The sequence below is a fragment of the Salmo trutta genome, chromosome 17 (assembly GCF_901001165.1).
Source record: "Salmo trutta chromosome 17, fSalTru1.1, whole genome shotgun sequence".
NCBI classification, from domain to species: domain Eukaryota; kingdom Metazoa; phylum Chordata; class Actinopteri; order Salmoniformes; family Salmonidae; genus Salmo; species Salmo trutta.
The window spans coordinates 25,672,361-25,690,556 of record NC_042973.1 but is presented as its reverse complement, the minus strand read 5'-3'; the positions used below and the strand labels follow the sequence as shown (position 1 = coordinate 25,690,556).

At 43.4% G+C, this 18,196-nt stretch overlaps 1 protein-coding gene across 6 annotated transcripts; it reads right to left on the bottom strand.

The window, feature by feature from the left end:
- Positions 1-1,748: 1,748 nt before the first annotated feature.
- Positions 1,749-18,154, bottom strand: LOC115151931 (proteasome activator subunit 3 interacting protein 1). 6 transcript variants are annotated; one of them, XR_003867390.1, is made up of 9 exons: positions 17,790-17,893; positions 16,661-16,714; positions 16,354-16,487; positions 16,110-16,208; positions 10,424-10,545; positions 6,177-6,310; positions 2,792-2,865; positions 2,501-2,651; positions 1,749-2,178 (listed from the first exon to the last, which is right to left on the bottom strand). XR_003867390.1 is itself a non-coding variant. In XM_029696291.1 (9 exons), the coding sequence occupies exons 3-9, from the start codon at positions 16,478-16,480 to the stop codon at positions 2,174-2,176; spliced, it is 717 nt and encodes a 238-aa protein (XP_029552151.1). In that variant the 5' UTR covers positions 16,481-16,487; positions 16,661-16,714; positions 18,130-18,154; the 3' UTR covers positions 1,749-2,173. The 6 variants fall into 6 exon arrangements, 5 of the variants coding, with proteins under 5 accessions (XP_029552151.1, XP_029552149.1, XP_029552148.1 ...); XM_029696291.1 differs by lacking the exon at positions 17,790-17,893 and adding an exon at positions 18,130-18,154 and having other exon boundaries at positions 2,501-2,656; XM_029696289.1 differs by having other exon boundaries at positions 1,749-2,162; positions 2,501-2,656; positions 17,790-17,894.
- Positions 18,155-18,196: the final 42 nt, after the last annotated feature.

The window sequence follows — 18,196 nt, the reverse complement described above, 5'->3', positions numbered from 1 at the left end:
TGCCTAGTTAAATCAACTTTTCACTTTATCCAATTGAAGACGATTTTCTGAAGATGTGTACAGTGGGGCAAAAAAGTATTTAGTCAGCCACCAATTGTGCAAGTTCTCCCACTTAAAAAGATGAGAGAGGCCTGTAATTTTCATCATAGGTACACTTCAACTATGACAGACAAAATTAGAAGAAAAAAAATCCAGAAAATCACATTGTAGGATTTTTAATGAATTTATTTGCAAATTATGGTGGAAAATAAGTATTTGGTCAATAACAAAAGTTTCTCAATACTTTGTTATATACCCTTTGTTGGCAATGACACAGGTCAAACGTTTTCTGTGAGTCTTCACAAGGTTTTCACACACTGTTGCTGGTATTTTGGCCCATTCCTCCATGCAGATCTCCTCCAGAGCAGTGATGTTTTGGGGCTGTCGCTGGGCAACACGGACTTTCAACTCCCTCCAAAGATTTTCTATGGGGTTGAGATCTGGAGACTGGCTAGGCCACTCCAGGACCTTGAAATGCTTCTTACGAAGCCACTCCGTTGCCCGGGCGGTGTGTTTGGGATCATTGTCATGCTGAAAGACCCAGCCACGTTTCATCTTCAATGCCGTTGCTGATGGAAGGAGGTTTTCACTCAAAATCTCACGATACATGGCCCCATTCATTCTTTCCTTTACACGGATCAGTCGTCCTGGTCCCTTTGCAGAAAAACAGCCCCAAAGCATGATGTTTCCACCCCCATGCTTCACAGTAGGTATGGTGTTCTTTGGATGCAACTCAGCATTCTTTGTCCTCCAAACACGACGAGTTGAGTTTTTACCAAAAAGTTCTATTTTGGTTTCATCTGACCATATGCCATTCTCCCAATCCTCTTCTGGATCATCCAAATGCTCTCTAGCAAACTTCAGACGGGCCTGGACATGTACTGGCTTAAGCAGGGGGACACGTCTGGTACTGCAGGATTTGAGTCCCTGGCGGCGTAGTGTGTTACTGATGGTAGGCTTTGTTACCTTGGTCCCAGCTCTCTGCAGGTCATTCACTAGGTCCCCCCGTGTGGTTCTGGGATTTTTGCTCACCGTTCTTGTGATCATTTTGACCCCACGGGGTGAGATCTTGCGTGGAGCCCCAGATCGAGGGAGATTATCAGTGGTCTTGTATGTCTTCCATTTCCTAATAATTGCTCCCACAGTTGATTTCTTCAAACCAAGCTGCTTACCTATTGCAGATTCAGTCTTCCCAGCCTGGTGCAGGTCTACAATTTTGTTTCTGGTGTCCTTTGACAGCTCTTTGGTCTTGGCCATAGTGGAGTTTGGCGTGTGACTGTTTAAGGTTGTGGACAGGTGTCTTTTATACTGATAACAAGTTCAAACAGGTGCCAATAATACAGGTAACGAGTGGAGGACAGAGGAGCCTCTTAAAGAAGTTACAGGTCTGTGAGAGCCAGAAATCTTGCTTGTTTGTAGGTGACCAAATACTTATTTTCCACCATAATTTGCAAATAAATTCATTAAAAATCCTATAATGTATAATGTAATATAATTTTTTTTCTCATTTTGTCTGTCATAGTTGACGTGTACCTATGATGAAAATTACAGGCCTCTCATCTTTTTAAGTGGGAGAACTTGCACAATTGGTGGCTGACTAAATACTTTTTTGCCCCACTGTATGCAGTACCAACAAGGCTTCCTACAAAGAGCACCCTGAGAAACATATTCCTACATTCTATTCTTATTGGTTAAAGAATGCACGTGAATGAGTACAAACAGAAATCACTTCCATTTTATTCAAACTGTATTTCATTCCATTTATCATTCATTCATGCACACCAACTCTTCACACCAAATACAACAAAGAGAAAACACTAACTTTCTTCTCCCCAAGCCTCAACCTTCCAATGATCAAAACACACATTTCAATGGAGAGAAGTCCATTAAAATCCAGAATTATTTGCACTGATGCATCAAAAAGAAACAAAAATAAAAGTAAAGATATTTCCACATACATTGCATCTGACACTGCCCACAAAGCTCAGGCTTGCTTTCTTGATGTTTTCTAAGGTTTGGTATGAATGTGATGTGGCAGTCCTGTCCTTGATCCCAAGCTGTCAGTCACTGTTCCCTTGGCCAATAGCACAGCTGCAGCCGCAGGGGGATGTCGTCAGGTTAGGCTGCCAGGGATTTAAACTGTGTGAGATGTCATATTGAGAGGAAAGGGGGGGAGGTGTCATATTTGGATGCACAACATCAAAACCACAATGGCATTTAAGTTTGAAGTTCATTTAAGGGGTTTTAATTATTTAGTGATTATGAAGAAAGTAAATCACAACTAACTATGCAGCTTTGGGCTGGAAAACACTTGATAGAAACGCTGCAAAATGACAGAGCAACAGTAACTCATACAGCTGTGAAAGCAATGGGAGAGAAGTGTTGGCAGACTGTGTGAATGTGTGTGTGTGTCTATCTGCAGACTCTCTCTCTATATGTCAGATGCTCCTGTTCACGCTACCTTCGCTGTCACTACTGGACTCAGAGTCACTGCTGCCGGAGTAGGCTCCCAGGCCCGGCAGGATGCCCACACACACGGCAGCCGATGGCAGGTGGAGGATGCCTGTCGTCTTTACTGTGGAGGTCTGCTCACCCGCATCTCCGCCCGCCTCCTGCTCTGAGAGCACAACACACCGTCAGTCACACTTACTGATATCAGTGAACACATAATGTGTGAGGCATAACACTTTGTTATTACTGCATTAAGTTGTGACATTATGAGTAGCCGTGATATGAGACGCTTCCAGCCCACCTGTCTGGCCCCCATTCCATGCTGCAGACTCCTCAACCTTATGTTTCTTGCTATTGTCTGAGGACTGTGAGGAGCTGTAGGAGCGAGAAAGGTAAGACAAGGCACAGAAACCTACAGATCAATTCACTGTTTTCCATACTGAAAGCCATAGCCTACTCCACCACTCCCCCATAATTGTGACCTCCTCTAACACAGGTATTCCCAAACTGGGGTACGCGCAATGCCGTCCGGGGTACACAAAAAAATAAAATCAATTTATATTTTCTAACGGGGCTACACATTGGGTGAGGTCCCCACCCCCCCCTCACCTGAGTACCCTATTTTCACTGCCACAAATAAATTTAAACCATCTAGAGTTCAGCGTATTAACAACAATGTCAAATACAGGTAGCCTTGTCAAATAATTAACCGTTAGTCTCGTGGGAATTCCACGACCGGTCCGTATGTAGCCAAACGTAGCTAGAAAAATTGATAAATGGTTAAAAAAAAGTAAGGCCCGCGTCCATAGAGACACATACCAGCTCTACTGGGGCGGCAGGTAGCCTAGTAGTTAGAGCGTTGGACTTGTAAACAAAAGGTTGCAAGATCGAATCCCCGAGCTGACAAGGTAAAAATCTGTTGTTCTGCCCCTGAACAAGGCAGTTAACCCACTGTTCCTAGGCCGCCATTGAAAATAAGAATTTGCTCTTAACTGGACTTGCCTAGTTATATAAAGGGAAAATAAATAAAAAATACTGGTAGTAATTTTACTACCAGCAGTACTACACCTGCACCTGTCGACGATACAAGTTGTTCTGCTTCCACGAGTACATCCAATGCTAGCATCAGTAATTCTACATTTGTTATTAGCCCAGCTAGCATGGACACTGACAGTTATGAATCTGATGCAGCCTGAAGAGCTACTGCCCCCTCACCCGGGAAAGCACCGAACAACAGACAGGGACGTTGGACCATCGAAGAGGCGCAAATATGATGAGAAATATATTGATTTGGGGTTCACTTATATTGGGAGTAGTGCCTTTCCTCAGCCACAGTGTGTTATATGTGCAAAAGTACTCTCACAACTCAATGAAACCTTCACTCTTACGCAGACATTTCGAAACAAAACATGCCAATTTGAAAAATAAGACCATTTTTGAGTAGTAAGACATGAATAAAAGCAACAGACACCATTAATAAGAAGGGGCTAGAAGAGTCGTATATGGTGAGCTACCGAGTGGCTAGGACAGGCAAGCCCCATACTATTGTGGAGGACTTAATTCTTCCTGCTGCCGTGGATATGGCTGGGACAATGCTGGGGGAAAGGCCAAAAAAAACTATACAGACAATGCCTTCATCAAAAAACACAGTTTCACGATGCATCAGTGACATGGCAGGAGATTTTTTGAAACAATTACTGCTTTGCACACAAGCCAGTAAATTCTATGCATTACAGCTGGATGAGTCAACAAACGTGACGGGCCTGGCACAGCTCCTGGTACAGTGAGGGGAAAAAGTATTTGATCCCTTGCTGATTTTGTACGTTTGCCCACTGACAAAGAAATTATCAGCCTATAATATTAAATGGTAGGTTTATTTCAACAGTGAGACAGAATAACAACAACAAAAAATCCAGAAAAACACATGTCAAAAATGTTATAAATTGATTTGCATTTTAATGAGGGAAATAAATATTTGACCCCCTCTCAATCATAAAGATTTCTGGCTCCCAGGTGTCTTTTATACAGGTAACGAGCTGAGATTAGGAGCACACTCTTAAAAAGGGAGTGCTCCTAATCTCAGTTTGTTACCTGTATAAAAGACACCTGTCCACAGAAGCAATCAATCAGATTCCAAACTCTCCACCATGGCCAAGACCAAAGAGCTCTCCAAGGATGTCAGGGACAAGATTGTAGACCTACACAAGGCTGTATGGGCTACAAGACCATCGCCAAGCAGCTTGGTGAGAAGGTGACAACAGTTGGTGCAATTATTCGCAAATGGAAGAAACACAAAAGAACTGTCAATCTCCGTCGGCCTGGGGCTCCATGCAAGATCTCACCTCGTGGAGTTGCAATGATCATGAGAACGGTGAGGAATCAGCCCAGAACTACACGGGAGGATCTTGTCAATGATCTCAAGGCAGCTGGGACCATAGTCACCAAGAAAACAATTGGTAACACACTATGCCGTGAAGGACTGAAATCCTGCAGCGCCCGCAAGGTCCCCCTGCTCAAGAAAGCACATATACATGCCCGTCTGAACTTTGCCAATGAACATCTGAATGATTCAGAGGACAACTGGGTGAAAGTGTTGTGGTCAGATGAGACCAAAATGGAGCTCTTTGGCATTAACTCAACTCGCCGTGTTTGGAGGAGGAATGCTGCCTATGACCCTAAAGAACACCATCCCCACCGTCAAACATGGAGGTGAAAACATTATGCTTTGGGGGTGTTTTTCTGCTAAGGGGACAGGACAACTTCACCGCATCAAAGGGACGATGGATGGGGCCATGTACCGTCTAATCTTGGGTGAGAACCTCCTTCCCTCAGCCAGGGCATTGAAAAATGGGTCGTGGATGGGTATTCCAGCATGACAATGACCCAAACACACGACCAAGGCAACAAAGGAGTGGCTCAAGAAGAAGCACATTAAGGTCCTGGAGTGGCCTAGCCAGTCTCCAGACCTTAATCCCATAGAAAATCTGTGGAGGGAGCTAAAGGTTCGAATTGCCAAACGTCAGCCTCGAAACCTTAATGACTTGGAGAAGATCTGCAAAGAGGAGTGGGACAAAATCCCTCCTGAGATGTGTGCAAACCTGGTGGCCAACTACAAGAAAAGTCTGACCTCTGTGATTGCCAACAAGGGTTTTGCCACCAAGTACTAAGTCATGTTTTGCAGAGGGGTCAAATACTTATTTCCCTCATTAAAATGCAAATCCTTTTTATAACATTTTTGACATGCGTTTTCTGGATTTTTTTGTTGTTATTCTGTCTCTCACTGTTCAAATAAACCTACCGTTAAAATTATAGACTGATCATTTCTTTGTCAGTGGGCAAACGTACAAAATCAGCAGGGGATCAAATACTTTTTTCCCCTCACTGTATATGTCCCTCACTGTATATACTTCCCGCAAGACGGGTTGTGACAAAAACTCACTCATTCTTATGTTTAATAAATGTATTGTATAGTGTGTGTGCGCGCGCGTCAGGCTTATAATGAATGGCAAAAAACAACATTTGAGAGTGTGCTGACCCTGGTGCTAGAGGGGGTACACAGCTGGAGGTTGAATGTTTGAAGTGGTACGGGACTATAAAAAGTTTGGGAACCACTGCTCTAACAGTATATTCAGATGAAGTGAAAATTGTGACCTAGGTCTAAAAGGTATTGTGGCCCCTGGCCTCACCTGCGTCGCTTGACTGCCCCGGCCAACAGATGGGCCTGGGACAAGTGACTGGTCTTGACCTCAGCTGGTCTAGGTCCCACCCTCCTCTCTGGCTCCTTCCGACTCTCACTGGATGCCAGCTTTTTCAGAGCACTGTGAGATCCTGGAGTTAAGGAGGAAACGGAGAACACACAGACGTGCAGATCCTAGATGTGACAAACTGCTGATAGGAGTGATGGGGACACCAGCTGACTCACATCTCACTTGACTCAAGCAGGATATTGCCCACTGGGCTGGCACTGACTGTCAGAATGGAATTTCCAATAGGTTTGGGTGAGTGAGTACAGGAAAACAAAATGGTACACACAGAGCTCTAGCCACAGTCCAGGTGTGTCCTCAAACCCAGCCTGTTCTTTCCACTTACTAGTCTATGGGCCTCAATCACTGCCCTAGAAAAGTGACACACTTTGGAGCTAAGAAAAACCTGTGACACTGGTGGGAAAACTATCTTAGGACAAATGACTATATTACGAAAGAGGGCTTGATGGAGGTTCTCAGCAGTAAGCGCTTCAACTGTCTCCCATCAGCGTACAAGTCAGCCCTCTGTAGGATTTGGTTGCCACGACAACAAATCCTCCTCCATCTGCAGACAAACCTGATTGTCAGTGGAAAGAGAGAGGTAACATGTATTTTCTTGCTTACATGATAGCATAATGTTCTGATCATGCCCCCTGCATCATGTTACATGACAGCCTGAACGAGACAAATGAAGGCTATCAAGTCATTGACGTTATGAGCTATGGCTGAATTTAGAATGAATCACCACAGGACCACAACTCAGAGCAGTGCTGAGATATGTGACATGAGTGGCTTTGCATACATTAACATCAGTTAAGTGGACATGCAAAGCATACAGCACACTTTAGAATAGATGCATTAAAATCATTACAAATCAAGAGAAAAAAAAACATACTTTGCTTAACAAAATGACATGCTACCAGTGTCCTTCCTGAGCAACAAACCAACAAAAATCAAGTTGCAAAGCTACTTCAACAAGAAACAGTGTCAATAGTGACTAATCATCTCCTCGCTGTGAGGAGATCATGATCATATGACAAATCAAGTTCTCACTAGTCACTGTCTGTCACTGTCTTTGCAGGCATCTTTAAACTATAATCTTACCCATACTGTATATTGTTTGATCTAATGGTTTCCCATCACTGTGTTTGAGGTGTGCTGTAAGTCATGTTTGAGAACATGAGCACTAACAAGGTGGAAGAACACCCATTCTGACCTGAAGCCTGTAGACTGACACACTACTCCTGGCGGTCAACTTAACTAAGGTGAAAGTGGGAGTAGAGGGGTAGGACAAGCCTAAATCTACTGCTAGAGAGCAAAAAGCTCAACACCAAAAAACTGTGACAGAGATAAAGAAACACATGGAGAGAGTATGAGAGTAGCTGGATCACACATACAGTGCATTCGGACAGTATTCAGACCCCCTTGACTTTTTCCACATTTTGTTAAGTTACAGCCTTATTCTAAAATTGATTAAATAAAAAATGTTTCATCAATCTACACACAATACCCCATAATGACAAAGCAAAAACTTAGTAAAAAAAAACAAAAAACAGAAATACCTTGACATAAGTAATGAGACCCTTTGCTATGAGACTCAAAATTGAGCTCAAGTGCATCCTGTTTCCATTGATCATCCTTAAGATGTTCCTACAACCACCTGTGGTAAATTCAACTGATTGGACATCTTTTGGAAAGACACACCTGTCTATATAAGGTTCCACAGTTGACAGTGCATGTCAGAGCAAAAATCAAGCCATGAGGTTGAAGGAATTGTCTGTAGCGCTCCGAGACAGGATTGTGTTGATGCACAGTTCTGGGGAAGGGTACAAAAAAAAAAGTGCAGCATTGAAGGTCCCCAAGAACACAGTTGCCTCCATTATTCTTTATATTTTTTATTTCACCTTTATTTAACCAGGTAGGCTAGTTGAGAACAAGTTCTCATTTACAACTGCGACCTGGCCAAGATAAAGCACAGCAGTTCGACACATACAACAACACAGAGTTACACATGGAATAAACAAACATACAATCAAAAAACTACAGTAGAAAAATCTATATACAGCATGTGCAAATGAGGTAGGATAAGAGAGGTAAGGCAATAAATAAGGCCATGGTGGCGAAGTAATTACAATATAGCAATTAAACACTGGAATGGTAGGATGTACAGAAGATGAATGTGCAAGTAGAGATATTGGGGTGCAAAGCAGCAAGATAAATAAATAAATACAGTATGGGGATGAGGTAGATTGGATGGGCTAATTACAGATGAGCTATGTACAGGTGCAGTGATCTGTGAGCTGCTCTGACAGCTGGTGCTTAAAGCTAGTGAAAGAGGTAAGAGTCTCCAGCTTCAGAGATTTTTGCAGTTCGTTCCAGTCATTGGCAGCAGAGAACTGGAAGGAGAGGCGGCCAAAGGAGGAAATTGGCTTTGGGGGTGACCAGTGAGATATACCTGCTGGAGCGTGTGCTACGGGTGGGTGCTGCTATGGTGACCAGTGAGCTGAGATAAGGCGGGGCTTTACCTAGCAGAGACTTGTAGATGACCTGTAACCAGTGGGTTTGGCAACGAGTATGAAGCGATGGCCAGCCAACGAGAGCGTACAGGTCGCAGTGGTGGGTAATATATGGGGCTTTGGTGACAAAATGGATGGCACTGTGATAGACTGCATCCAATTCTTAAATTGAAGAAGTTTGGAACCACCAATATTTTTCCTACAATTGGTCGCCTGGCCAAACTGAGAAATCGGTGGAGAAGGGCCTTGGTCAGGGAGGTGACCAAGAACCCGATGGTCAATCTTCCAGAAGGACAACCATCTCTGCAGCACTCCACTAATCAGGCCTTTATGGTAGTGGCCAGATGGAAGCCACTCATCAGTAAAAGGCACTACGGCCCGCTTGGAGTTTGCCAAAAGGCACCTAAAGACTTTCAGACCATGAGAAACAAGATTCTCTGGTCTGATGAAACCAAGACTGAACTCTTTGGCCTGAATACCAAGTGTCAGGTCTGGAGGAAACCAGGCACCATCCCTACGGTGAAGCGTGGGGGTGGCAGCATCATGCTGTGGAGATATTTTTCAGCAGCAGGGACTGGGAGACTAGTCAAATCAAGTCAGGATAGAATCAGGACTCAGGAAAGTTGAACGAAGCAAAGTACAGAGAAATCCTTGATGAAGTCCTGAGTGCTCTGGAGCAGGTTCTCAGACTGGGATGAAGGTTCACCTTCCAACAGGACGATCCTAAGCACACAGCCAAGACAATGCAGGAGTGGCTTCGGGACAAGTCTCAATGTCCTTGAGTGGCCCAGCCAGAGCCCGGACTTGAACCTGAGGGAACTGGAAAGACCTGAAAATAGTTGTGCTTCCTGACAGAGCTGAGAGGGTCTGAAGAGAAGAATGTGAGAAACTCCCCAAATACAGGTGCCAAGCTTGTAGCGTCATACCAAACACGACTCGAGGCTGTAATCACTGCCAAAGGTGCTTCAACAAAGTAAAGTGGCTGAATACTTACAGAAATTTGATATTTCAGTTGTTTTTCTTTTATAAATTTGCTGACATTTAAAAAAATATATGTTTTTTCTTCGTCATTATGGGGTATTGTGTGTAGATTGATGAGAAAAAAAAGATCAAATTTAGAATAAGGCATTAACATAAAATGTGGAAAAAGTCAAGGTGTCTGAATACTTTCTGAAATGCATTGTAGATGCATTATTTGTGTGACTCAGGGTCAATCCGACGTCTGCATTGGCCTTGCAGCATTTACGGTGATATAGCCTCTGCAGACGTCAGGGCATTCATAATTCTTGCGCTTCATGGACCAGTGCAGAGCTGTTGTGAAAGAAGTTGTCAAGGAAGTGAGTTTGAGTTCATACATGACCTCCCACCCTCACCTACAGTCAACCAATCATGTCAATGCAGAGCTATACAGTGCCCTCCGCATTGTTACAAATGCAATAGGGAGCTTGATTTGGACCCTGCATGCCTCCAGAGGGTCCGCAATTGCATCACACCCTCCATACGAAGCCTCCGACTACATTTTCGGATCAGGCATGAATTGGCTTTTAATGTTGCCATATTGACAGACATTTTCTACCAATAAAATGACATGAAAATGGATATACTGTTTTTTCTGTGTGTGTGATAAAGAATTACAGTGATGGAGTGAGTATACAGCTGAAACTGAAAGGATATTCTGTACTCTTTCAGCTCATGCTGCTCCTCATCTCTGCGTTGTTTCTCCACCAGGCTCTGTTGCCTGGAGACCTCATCCAAGAAGTGAGACTCATCCTCATCCAGGCCTTTGACCATGTTCTCTGTGGTGAAAATACATTTCTATGGAAAAAATATCTAAGCACTATAGTACCAATACAACAATACTCTCTGATAATTTCAACTTAAGTCCAGTGGAGTTGGGGAAGGGTTATGCCATATGAAAATACAAAACAAAGATCTTTCTAGTTTCCTGAAATGGCCTTACTTAAAGAGCATATAACTTTACAAGACACATTCAGCCACAAGGGTAACTACTAATAGTAGGCTGGTCACCAGGGAAACTGAAAAGCAGGGAAGCTGCTATGCCAGGAAGCAGGCTTGAGTCATTTCCAAGACTAGATAATATTCTCCTCTTCTGATGTATTACATAGTTCCATCTGTTCACATCAACAGGTTCATAATATCAAAATGTGCACATATACACACAACCAGAGATTGAAATACTTTGTCCTCAACGGGTCCAGACTCTGACCCGTGTTCAAAATTCCTCAAATGTTAATTTAGAAGCGGCGCCCCACTACTGCTAAATAGTTTCCACCACTCCAATAAATGTTTATTATATATATACAGTACCAGTCAAAAGTTGACACACCTACTTATTCAAGGGTTTTTCTTTAGCAGCAGAGAGAACAGTCTATGACTAGGGTGGCTGGAGTCTTTGACAATTTTATGGGCTTTCCTCTGACACTGCCTGGTACAGAGGTCCTGGATGGCAAGAATCTTGGCCCCAGTGATGTACTGGGCCATTCGCACTACCCTCTGTAGTGCCTTGCGGTCAGAGGCCGAGCAGTTGCCATACCAGGCAGCGATGCAACCAGTCAGGATGCTCTCGATGGTGCAGCTGTAGAACCTTTTGAGGATCTGAGGACCCATGCCAAATATTTTCAGTCTCCTGAGGGGGAATAGGTTTTGTCGTGCTCTCTTCACGACTGTCTTGGTGTGCTTGGACCATGTTAGTTTGTTGGTTATGTGGACACCAAGGAACTTGAAGCTCTCAACCTGCTCCACTACAGCCCCATCGATGAGAATGGGTGTGTGCTCGGTCCTCTTTTTCCTGTAGTCCACAATCATCTCATTTGTCTTGATCACGTTGAGGGAGAGGTTGTTGTCCTGGCACCACACAACCAGATCTCTGACCTCCCTATAGGCTGTCTCATCGTTGATCAGGCCAACCACTGTTGTGTCATCTGCAAATTTGATGATGGTGTTGGAGTCATGCCTGGCCGTGCAGTCATGAGTGAACAGGGAGTACAGGAGGGGACTGAGCATGCACCCCTGAGGGGCCCCGTGTTGAGGATCAGCATGGTGGATATGTTGTTACCTACCCTTACCACCTGTGGGCAGCTCGTCAGAGAGTCCAGGATCCAGTTGCAGAGAGAGGTGTTTAGTGCCAGGGTCCTTAGCTTAGTGATGAGCTTTGAGAGTACTATGGTGTTGAACGCTGAGCTGTAGTCAAAGAATAGCATTCTCACATACAGTGGGGCCAAAAAATATTTAGTCAGCCACCAATTGTGCAAGTTATCCCACTTAAAAAGATGAGGCCTGTATGACAGAAAAAATGAGAAGAAAGAAAATCCAGAAAATCACATTGTAGGATTTTTAATGAATTTATTTGCAAATTATGGTGGAAAAAAAGTATTTGGTCAATAACAAAAGTTTCTCAATACTTTGTTATATACCCTTTGTTGGCAATGACACAGGTCAAATGTTTTCTGTAAGTCTTCACAAGGTTTTCACACACTGTTGCTGGTATTTTGGCCCATTCCTCCATGCAGATCTCCTCTAGAGCAGTGATGTTTTGGGGCTGTCGCTGGGCAACACGGACTTTCAACTCCCTCCAAAGATTTTCTATGGGGTTGAGATCTGGAGACTGGCTAGGCCATTCCAGGACCTTGAAATGCTTCTTACGAAGCCACTCCTTCGTTGCCCGGGCGGTGTGTTTGGGATCATTGTCATGCTGAAAGACCCAGCCACGTTTCATCTTCAATGCCGTTGCTGATGGAAAGAGGTTTTCACTCAAAATCTCACGATACATGGCCCCATTCATTCTTTCCTTTACACGGATCAGTCGTCCTGGTCTCTTTGCAGAAAAACAGCCCCAAAGCATGGTGTTTCCACCCCCATGCTTCACAGTAGGTATGGTGTTCTTTGGATGCAACTCAGCATTCTTTGTCCTCCAAACACGACGAGTTGAGTTTTTACCAAAAAGTTCTATTTTGGTTTCATCTGACCATATGCCATTCTCCCAATCCTCTTCTGGATCATCCAAATGCTCTCTAGCAAACTTCAGACAGGCCTGGACATGTACTGGCTTAAGCAGGGGGACACGTCTGGCACTGCAGGATTTGAGTCCCTGGCGGCGTAGTGTGTTACTGATGGTAGGCTTTGTTACCTTGGTCCCAGCTCTCTGCAGGTCATTCACTAGGTCCCCCCGTGTGGTTCTGGGATTTTTGCTCACCGTCCTTGTGATCATTTTGACCCCACGGGGTGAGATCTTGCGTGGAGCCCCAGATCGAGGGAGATTATCAGTGGTCTTGTATGTCTTCCATTTCCTAATAATTACTCCCACAGTTGATTTCTTTAAACCAAGCTGCTTACCTATTGTAGATTCAGTCTTCCCAGCCTGGTGCAGGTCTACAATTTTGTTTCTGGTGTCCTTTGACAGCTCTTTGGTCTTGGCCATAGTGGAGTTTGGTGTGTGACTGTTTGAGGTTGTGGACAGGTGTCTTTTATACTGATAACAAGTTCAAACAGGTGCCATTAATACAGGTAACGAGTGGAGGACAGAGGAGCCTCTTAAAGAAGAAGTTATAGGTCTGTGAGAGCCAGAAATCTTGCTTGTTTGTAGGTGACCAAATACTTATTTTTTTCCACCATAATTTGCAAATAAATTCATAAAAAATCCTATAATGTGATTTTCTGGATTTTTTCCCCTCATTTTGTCTGTCATAGTTGACGTGTACCTATGATGAAAATTACAGGCCTCTCATCTTTTTAAGTGGGAGAACTTGCACAATTGGTGGCTGACTAAATACTTTTTTGCCCCACTGTAGGTGTTTCTTTTGTCCAGGTGGGAAAGGGCAGTGTGGAGTGCAATAGAGACTGCATCATCTGTGGATCTGTTGGGGTAGTATGCAAATTGGAGTGGGTCTAGGGTTTCTGGATGATGGTGTCAAAGCACTTCATGGCTACAGACATGAGTGCTACGGGTCGGTAGTCATTTAGGCAGGTTAACTTAGTGTTGTTGGGCACAGGGACTATGCTAGTCTGCTTGAAACATGTTGGGATTAGACTCAGTCAGGGACAGGTTGAAAATGTCAGTGTAGACACTTGCCAGTTGGTCAGCCCATGCTCGGAGTATACGTCCTGGTAATCCGTCTGGCCCTGCGGCCTTGTGAATGTTGACCTGTTTAAAGGTTTTACTCACATCGGCTACGGAGAGCGTGATCCCACAGTCATCCGGAACAGCTGATGCTCTCATGCATGTTTCAGTGTTACTTGCCTTGAAGCGAGCATAGAAGTAATTTAGCTTGTCTGGTAGGCTTGTGTCACTGGGCAGCTCGTGGCTGTGCTTCCCTTTGTAGTCTGTAATAGTTTGCAAGCCCTGCAACATCCCACAAGCGTCGGAGCCGGTGTAGTACGATTCAATCTTAGTCCTGTATTGACCCTTTGCCTGTTTGATGGTTCGTTGGAAGGCATAGCGGGATTTCTTATAAGCTTCCTGCTCCTTGAAAGCGGCAGCTCTACCCTTTAGCTCTGTTGCCTGTAATCCATGGCTTCTGGTTGGGGCATGTACTGTTGGATTCTGGATTAAACTTGGAACATTGTTATACTCAGAATATAGGAACATTAGTTACAAAAGAGACATGAGGGGTGCCATAATGAAGCTTGGTAGGGGCTGAGTGCAGGGACCACGATCGCATGTGGCAGTACTGGTAAGGGGAGAAACCGTTGAAGGCTCATATCACTTAGCTCCCTGCCTAGCAATAATGATGCAATGTTTAGCGATAAGGAGACTCCACCCAAAGTGAGGTATGAATACTACCACGGGGGAAGCCATGTCTGTGTCTGAATTACAGCTGTATCGACGCTTTGGGAAGAATTAAACTTGGTTAAGCCTCCAGTGTCCATGAGTTATTTACTCTGAAAATTAGAACCTAACAGTACGTACAGTCACTGTGAGGACAACATCATCGAGGCACTTACTGATGAAGCCAGTGACTGATGCGGTGTACTCCTCAATGCCAACGGAAGAATCCCGGAATATAATCCAGTCTGTGCTAGCAAAACAGTCCTGTAGCTTAGCATCTGTTTCATCTGACCACTTTCTTATTGACCGAGTCACTGGTGCTTCCTGCTTTAATTTTAGCTTGTAAGCAGGAATCAGGAGGATAGAATTATGGTCAGATTTAGAAAATGGAGGGTGAGAGAGAGCTTTGTATGCGTCACTGTGTGTGGAGTAAAGGTGGCCTAGAGTTTTTTCCCCCTCTGGTTGCACATTTAACATGCTGGTAGAAATTAGCTAAAACTGAATTAAGTTTCCCTGCATTAAAGTCCCCGGCCACTAGGAGTGCCACCTCTGGATGAGCATTTTCCTGTTTGCTTATGGCTGTATACAGCTCATTGAGTGCGGTCTTAGTGCCAGCATCGGTTTGTGGTGGTTAATAGACAGCTACGAAGAATATAGATGAAAACTCTTGGTAAATAGTGTGGTCTACAGCTTATCATGAGATACTCTACCTCAGGCGAGCAAAACTTTGAGAATTCCTTATATTTCGTGCACCAGCTGTTGTTTACAAATATACATAGACCTTCACCCCTTGTCTTACCAGAGGCCGCTGTTCTATCTTGCCGAAAAAGCATAAAACCCGCCAGCTGCATGTTATACATGTCGTTGTTCAGCCACTGAGATATTACAGTTTGTAGTGTCCCGTTGGTAGGATATACTTGATCGTAGTTTGACTATTTTATTTCCATTGATTGTACGTTGGCTAATAGGACCGATGGTAGAGGCAGATTACACGCTCAACGTCGGATCCTTACAAGGCACCCATACCTTCATCCCCGATATCGCCGTCTCTTTCTTCTGCGAATGACAGGGATGAGGGCATTATTGGGCGACTGAAGTAAATCCTTCCCGTTCGACTCCTTAAAAAAAGTTATTCCTCCAGTACGGGGTGAGTAATCGCTGTCCTGATATCTAAAAGCTCTTTTTCGGTCACGGTGGCAGAAACATTATGTACAAAATAAGTTACAAATAAATGCGAAAAAACACACAATAGCACAATTGGTTAGGGGATTGTAAAATGGCAGCCATCTCCTCCGGCGCCATTAAGACATCAAAACTATGAAATAACACACATGGAATCATGTAGTAACTAAACAAAGTGTTAAACAGATCAAAATATTGTTTATATTTGAGATTCTTCAAAGTAGCCAACCTTGCCCTTATGACAGCTGTGCACACTCTTGGCATTCACTCAACCCCCCCATTCCATTGATGCGAGAAATATGCAAGTTTAATCTGAGACAGCCAATATGACATCCCAGAATGTGATAGGAAGGAAAGTGGAGAAGGACAAAGAAACGAGAGAAGAACCCTTACTGAATTTAAACTGCTCATCATACTCCTCCTGCTTCTTGTCCTTCTGCTCCTGTAGCCGCTCAAAGAGTGAACGCCCATCATACTCTTCCTCAGGAGCCTCTGTATCAGGGAGACATCGCAAACACACAGAAACCAGAGGCATGCAGATGTTTAGAAGAGACAAGTGTACAGGCATGATGTAAGATATTGCTTGTGTCTGTGTACATTTTTTAAGGAAGAGAGGAGTTAGTGACAGATTGCTTACCCTCTGGGTCCTCTGGCTTCCTAACTTTTTCCCATTCCTCCTGTATTTGCTTCCTCTTCTCCTCGATAACAGTCTCTGACACAAATTTCCGACTGAGGTCTACGCCCCCGGCCGCTGGCACTGCCATCTCCCTCCTTGAAAAGTAAAGGTGCATGCACAAATCTGAGCTTTAACAGCAGCAAGTAGCATCCACAATAGACTAACCGAAAAACATGTTACGAATCTATACTAAGAAAGAGTTTTTATCATTGATCAGTGTTTTTTTATCCATCAAAATAGAGGTATACAGTGTAGATTGAGAACTTACTTTATTTATCTCAACTCAATCAAGTAGACAACAGACACCAAGTCAAGAAATCATCTGTTGAATAGAAAATAACTCAGAGCAATGTGTTGAAAAATGCAAAGCATATGAATGCAAAGGCAAAGGGAGAAATGTAGGAAGTCAGATTAACAAGTAGAGTATAAGAGTCTAAAAAATGCTACACACAACACTCTACATGGTTTGTTAGAGTATAAACCTTGTAAAAAATGAAGTAAAAACATTGCAGCCTGTTGACAATGGATAAGGCTATGCCTCCCTCTAGTGGTCGTTTCAATAAATGTGTTCGTAGCAAGTGTAGTTAAATAGCGGTCTACTATCAAATTATATTTTAGCGAGCTTCTACCAATCATACAAAATCAAACAAATTACTTAAGTATGGGTTGTTTTTATTATGGTTGATACTCGTTCTATTTTTGTAACTTGCGTTTCCAAATAAGTATCTCGGTATAACATTACCTACTAAACCAGTCGTGCCCGGGGGTACTTTTGGCCTATCCACAGGGGTGTACTGGAGAATACTTATGTCATGAGAACATAGGTTTACTGGTAAAATACGGGGGGGTACTTCAGGGGTACTCCGGGCAGATCAAAATTCTGTGGGTGGTAGAGTAACCGTTAGGCCTAAATTGATACCTAATGGCTAGGTTTTCAATATCATATCCTAACTGGTCACTAGTTATTACTGGCTCAAATCAAGATCATGGATTAGCTAACCAATTGGAAACGAAACCCGAAGACATTACACGTTAATGTTAGCTAACGCAGCAATCTAACGTTAGCTAAAATATGGGACACATTGACAGACACTGATAACAACAAAAAACAGCGAGAAAAAAACATTGTGTAGCTACAGAGAGCTTTCTAGTAGCCAACACCAAACATACTTGCTACAGTTTAAAAACGCTGTGCCAACCGTTAGCTAAACTAGCCAGCACGAAACACGGTGATAAATCGTTGCAATACCGCTTCTATCATGTCCAAACAAAAACTTATGAGGTTCGAAAATGATTGAAATAGTTCAACTTAACCTATGATGTTACATTGTGTCATTTTTTTACGTAATAGTTAGTACAAAAACAACAACATAGCTAGCTCGCTATGTTAATTTTACCTAATCCACGGAGCCTCGTCGTGTCACAGTGAATATGCTCCGCGCATACTATAGTTTGTGAAGGACCAAGGGCGATAGTTTAAACCGATCTTCGATGGGCTGAATAATTGTAGCAATCTATGATCATACATACTTATATAGTGTCCAAAATAGTGTAACTCCAACGAACCATTATTTTAACTGCAGTATACATTTTCAGAGTAAAATAACTACCGGTATGCTGATAATACTGGCTGTGGTTGAATGCACGCACATACTTTATTTTCATTTAGGCTACCCGTAAAACAATCTCGTTTCCACATACATATTACACATTCTAAATGATAAGACTGTAATTTACTGGTTGTAGAAGAATGCTGGATGTCATGTGTTGAATGTTGAGAAAACTTCCATTGACATCAGCACCA